Here is a 5,896-nt window from a genome sequence, read left to right on the forward strand (position 1 = left end):
TCAAGTTTGATTTGTGGTATTGTTCATTTTTTGCACTTTAAAAGTATTTCACGCCTCACAGCCTACTGGAGGCCGATACATATTTGGTGGCCTTGATTTGAACTGTTAAAAGACTTTCAATGTGTTGGCCGCATTGCTCGTTTAAGAGAACGGGCACATGTTGAACGCTTCAAACAGACACAAACAGTCAACAAGCAGAGTTTATTGTGGGACCGCCGCCGCAGCATCGCTGTCCTCCACTGCCGGCTGCAGCCAGGTGGACTCCGCCACTTGTTGGATGTCCGGCCGGGCAGAGGCGTGGTACTGCAGGATGAGCAGGATGAAGGACTTGCATGAGTCCGCCAACGCCGCGTTCTCGGGATACGCCATCGGCGCCCGTTGAGCCCGGACGAGTCTGATCGCGTTCGAGTCGTCGTAGGGCATGCACGCCGTGAGCATGACGTAAAGAATGACCCCGATGCTCCAGATGTCCGACTTCTTCGGGTCGTAGTGATTCCCGAGGAGGACTTCTGGTGGCGCGTACAACGGGGTACCGCAGAATGTGCTGCTCAGGTCAGAGGGGCCTTCTAAAAACCTCCCAAATCCAAAGTCTGTGATCTTCACCTCGTTGCCCACTGTGAGCAGTATGTTCTCACACTTCAGATCCCGGTGGACGATGTTGTTCTGGTGAAGGTAGCAGACGGCGCTCACAATCTGGGTGAAGTACGTCCTAGCCTGTTCCTCCGGGAGCCTGCCCACCTGTTGGATTCTCTCCAGGAGGTCAGTGGCAGCCAACTCCATCACGATGTACAGCCTCCCGCTAGTGCTGTCGATCAGCTCATGGAGGCGAACGATGTGGTCGTGACTGACCGTCCTCAGGATAGCCAGTTCCCGCGATAAAAACTTGACGGTAAAGTCTTGCGGTGCCGATCGTCGATCCACGATTTTGATGGCGACGTTATGGCCGTGTTTGGTGGAGCTGGCGATTTTTACTTTGGAATAAGTTCCTTCGCCGATGGTTTTCCCGAGTCTGTAGCCCCTTCTTCCCAGAACAACCCTGCTGAACATGTTCACAGTGTGTACTGTGTACCTGCTATTGGTTAATTCAGCGAGCGCTCGGCAAATTCTGTCATCTGTGCATCCAAGTTGACGGATTGAGATAAAGTTGGGCCCAGTCAATGGCGTATTTTGGTGGTCAATTCGAGGAGCTGATGTTTGGGGTACTGGGAAGCTGTTGCTGTGGAGCGGCCAAACTCTCTCCGTTCCACTTTACATTATGACATAGGCCCATGGGTCAACGTTCTGAAGTCAGAAGAGGCCTCAATACAAGAGAGCGAATAGTACAATGGGCTGTAGACGGATAAATTAAAAATGTATATTCAATTGTTCCGTTTTATTTTGGGGCAAAGGGCCTACACATGTGCTTTTGTATTTAATGTAATTACTACTTCATGAGTTCAGAGCTGCAGCTCTATTTTAACACCACTAGGGGGCAGAGTATCAACAGTCCCGTGCCAGTCCTCACTCATCCATCCCGTGTTGTGTGTTCGTGCGTGTATCTAGATCTAGAGCTTGCGTTCCCAGTAGCCGCCCACTCATATCAAAGCGTTACTTTGAAGTTGGCGTGTAGCGCTGCCTGTGCAGCAGTATTTACATGCGTTTCTCCGTTCACAGTGAGTGATATCATCACTGCCTTGATCGCGTCCAAATCCAACCTTAAATCTTATCCGTTGTTTATTCTCCGATAAAGACACGGCAGTAGCCTACGCAGCGTGTTCCCACTGTACACGGTCATTAGCTCTGTTTAGCAAATATGTTTCTTCCTCCCCCTCAAAGTCATTAAGATTCATCATCATCATTATCAGATGAATGGTGTTGCCCTTCATTTCATGGCCTCATTCTATTGCTCATTTTACTGGCTGTGTGGCTGTTATCCCTTTGGTGTTCGCTGCGTGTGTGGTGAGTGTTTGAGTGCGTGTGTGTGTGTGTGTGTCAATGTCTCTCTCTGTGTGTGTGTGTGTGTGTGTTTGAAGAGGTGGGTGTAGGCTGTTGGGATACCAAAGCTTGCTTTAGCAGCTCTGATTGCACTTGCCACAGCCAATGGGGCGGCTTGCGTTTCTCCCCTCCGCCTCCCTTGGTGAACGCCGGTGTTGCCCCGAGCCAGTCGCGTCTACACAGGAGTCTCTGAGCGTCAGTGAGAAGCAGACAGATATCTTTTTTATATATATAGAGAGAAAGAGAGTGTGAGGGAGAGAGAGCGTAGATGAAAAAAAAAAAGGATACAAAAGCAGCGTTGTGAGTGGGAGACGGTAATCACCTTCCAGGATCTGAACCAATAGTAAGAGAGCCAGAGGGAGGAAGAGAGAGGGAGAGGGAGAGATAGCAAGCCTATTTATCTCCTCTCACTACACTCAAGTACAGAGCTAGAGTGCGCGTGTGTGTCTGTGGAGCGTTTATTCAGTCAGACAAATAGGGATAGTGTGTGTGTGTGTGTGTGTTCATTTTTTTTTTCCTCCCTTGAAGTGGGGAAGCCTGGTCTGACTGCCTGCCTTTTTTTGGAGAATCCCATTGGCCGAGACGGACCCACTGCCGGACGAGATGAACCACAGCACCACCAAAGTTGGGTCGGAGACCTCGGAGCCCCTGCGCTACATCAGGTAGATGTCTCTCCTACTCTCTCCTACCATCCTCCAGCGATCAGACCTCCACTGTCTCTCCACCCTGTGGTACAGTACACGGTAGCCTGTAGTAAACGCGGATCACTCTGCATGCCTCTACTCTGACACTCTGCATGCCTCTATCAGTCCTCTGTTTTTTTACCATTGATGGAGAGAAAAGAGGGACGGGAGATACGATACGGAGGGGCGATGAGGTGTTATGGGTTTGACATGTTTTATTTTGATTTTGAGGATTGATAGAGGGTCCGACTGGGATGGGGGGGGGATTCCATCCTTCGTATGTTGTTCCCCGAAGTCACCTGCGTCCTAACAGGTGTCTATGCTCCAGCCTCCTGTGTCGGCTCGTGTCTCCCTCCGGGCGCGGGGGGAAATAGATTGAGTACCAGTTTGGACACGGTCCACTGACGGTTCTCTTAACACACTCCTCTGTAAGCCGGAGGCCCCTCGAGTCAGATAGGCACCCACAGACCTCCATCCGATGGTGGCTTCACCTGTCTCCTGCATCCCCCCCCCCACATACACACACACATCCCTGTCTGCTGCCACTGTAAAACCATGGTCACTGTGTGTGTGTGTGTGTGTGTGTGTGTGTGTGTTTGTCTGGTGAGGGGTGAGAGGCGGTCGCATAGAGAAGGGCTTTAAAGTGGTAATTTGAACTGGGGCGTAGGGCACATCGATGTGCTTGCATGTTTTTAACGCGTCTCTTTTAAAACGTCCTCATGACATCCGACAACATGTCGCCTGACCCTGAAGGAAGCGCTGCGACACATCTCACCACATCAGGCTGGTGTGAATCATCCTGATGTGTGAAGACTGGGGCCTCATCGCTGCCTCTGTGTTATGTCCCGACGGGACGCCGGGTCAATTCTTTAATGCCCTGCTACATGTTCTATTCCCTTTCGTGGTTGGTGGTTCCAATAAACTCTATGAATAACCCTGTCTGCCTCGTTTACAAAAAGGTCCTGCATTATGCATGCACATACCAAACGACTGATTTCCTTCCTAATCCAGTCTGGACCATGGTGAGCCCTCTAATCAGTTCACAGAGATTTGCTATTTGATTAGCCTTTCAGCAAGTCGGAGGCATTGAGACCCATTACCGCCACACCAGTTCCTTGCTTTTGTTCACCTTTCTGTACAAAGAAGCAATCAATGTTGGTTACAGTGTCAGTTGCGTTGCGTTTGTGTGCTGTGCTCCGCGTGCACTCATTGTGTGCGCAGACGAGGCTGCCAGCGACGGTTGATTAAGCTTCACCCGAGAGGCTCTGCCCCTGGTCTCCAGGCTCTGTGATCTCCACAGCGTGAACCGAGACTGCTATTAAGCAGAACAGCCCCGGCACGCCATTAAGGCACACTGTTACATCTGTGCCACAGGGATCGTACATTGTGGAGCATGCATCACCGCTGTGTGTGTGTGTGTGTGTGTGTGTGTGTGTGTGTGTGTGTGTGTGTGTGTGTGTGTGTGGTTATATTAGTACATACAGTATGTTTGAGTGTAGTAGTCGCGTGCTTCAGTGTCGACTGATTGATTAGAAGGATTATATTTTTGTCAACATGTTTTTGTGCCCTTGTGTTTCTACCTGAGCAGCGTGTGTCAGGGAGGCTTCCCGGTGTTTTCTGACGGAGGTAACGGCGGCCTTTTTGTTCAATAACCTTTTTGTTCGATACATAATCGGTTTAAGCACGTGATGTTTGGGGTTTATGCCAACTAAAAGATTAGAAAAAGATCTCATCTTAAAAAATAGACCTACAGGCATTCATGCGTGGAAGATAATATCGGCTACGGGAGATATAGCAAAGCCAACCATCGTAGAATGAATTTCACGTTGAACCATTACGATTATGTGGAATTTGCATTTATTAAACACTACACTTTTCCACTGGATCTAAAAGGATTGACTAAAGAATGAAGTACAGTTTTAATACTTGAGTGTGCAAGACTCTAGAGTAGTGACCCCAACTCACTCATGTATACACACACATACCAATGACTGTATTTGTTTTGAAATAGTTCAGGAAAAATGCAAAGCAACATTGGGTCTATGCAGTGCCTTCTACAATACTCCCTTTCATTAACATGCAAACTAACATAAGACGTCTAATACCATAGCCATCAGAATAGGAGTGGGGTGAGAAAGACTGGACGTTTCCCAGCCTCTTATTTATTATCTGTGTACCTTCATATGCTGTAAATGTCAGCCGTTGATCTGAGCTGAAAGGTCAGTGCTCTGTTAATAGTACCTGACTGCTGGAGACCTCTGTCTGTTTCCCTATCAACCAGGCGGCCAGCCTGCATCCCTCATGTCTCCAGCTTTTCTTTAGAGTGATGTCACATCCACTGTGGAATGTTTCAGTAGTCTGTTACCAAAGTGGAAAAGCACGTTTGTATCAGATAGTGAGATGAGTCTTCTAATGAGGTGATCGATCAGTAATCCTTAATTTGGGTGTGGCTTCAAAGTGATACATTGTCAGGTCATTGAGGTGAATCCGGTTCTGAATATAAAACTATATAAAATTTAACAGAATATAAATTGAGGTATGTATGTGAATGTAAGCCAGTGTTCTTACTAATTGGCCCATCTGCATGCAAATGTGATTCTATAGAGGTATGAGAAATGCACTGTGTAATCCTCTGCATAATATTTACTTGTTTCTTAAATGCATCCGTTGGTATGTCTCTATGATAAATGTGCTCTCTGTAAGCCTATTATGTCAATATTTATTATCCCTAATGTTTGTCGAGGCAACTCTCAATTGTTCTATGTTCTCTGACACACACGGGAACTGTCATCAGTCTTTCTGTCCTCTTTACCCCTTACACCACAGACGTGTTCCCTGGCCGCTCCCTCCGCCCGTCTGTCTGCCCGTCTGTCCGTCAGCTTGACTGGTGGTCCGTTTAAGTATTCTCCCCTCGATTCCCCCCGCCCCCCCCAGTCCTGTCTCTCCCTATTACTGTCCGCCTGCCAACCTGTCTTCCTCTCCCCGGGTACCTGCCTGTCTCACTTGCTGCTCCGATGTTGGCAGCCATACACTGGGCTTATTGTCATTCCCTGCTGCTCTCTTCCCAGCCACCCCCATTCCCATGCAGGCAGGCAGCCCTGGTGGCCCCCGACTGTGGACGCTTCTTTTTATAGGTCAAGTGTAGGGATGGAGAGGGAGGGAGGGAGGGAGAGGACATGGATGTATAGCTGGAGATGGCTGGAGCAAGCCAGCCTGTTGATTTGTGACTTACAGCGCTC

The 5,896-nt window shown here is 48.8% G+C and overlaps 2 protein-coding genes across 2 annotated transcripts in view; one reads left to right on the top strand and one right to left on the bottom strand.

Annotated features, from left to right (window-relative positions):
- Positions 1-201: 201 nt before the first annotated feature.
- On the bottom strand, positions 202-1,047 carry tssk6 (testis-specific serine kinase 6; the record flags this gene model as incomplete). Its single annotated transcript, XM_079739756.1, has 1 exon — positions 202-1,047. One exon carries the CDS (start codon positions 1,045-1,047, stop codon positions 202-204), a length of 846 nt encoding a protein of 281 aa, XP_079595882.1.
- Positions 1,048-2,266: 1,219 nt separating this feature from the next.
- yjefn3 (YjeF N-terminal domain containing 3) overlaps positions 2,267-5,896 on the top strand; it is a 36,166-nt gene continuing 32,536 nt past the window's right edge. The window contains exon 1 of the mRNA XM_079739757.1: positions 2,267-2,636. Coding sequence (XP_079595883.1) covers positions 2,578-2,636 — 59 coding nt within the window. The 5' untranslated portion in view covers positions 2,267-2,577. The remainder of the gene's footprint in view (positions 2,637-5,896) is intronic.

Source organism: Pollachius pollachius (assembly GCF_949987615.1).
Source record: "Pollachius pollachius genome assembly, chromosome: 7".
Classification (NCBI taxonomy): Eukaryota; Metazoa; Chordata; class Actinopteri; order Gadiformes; family Gadidae; genus Pollachius; species Pollachius pollachius.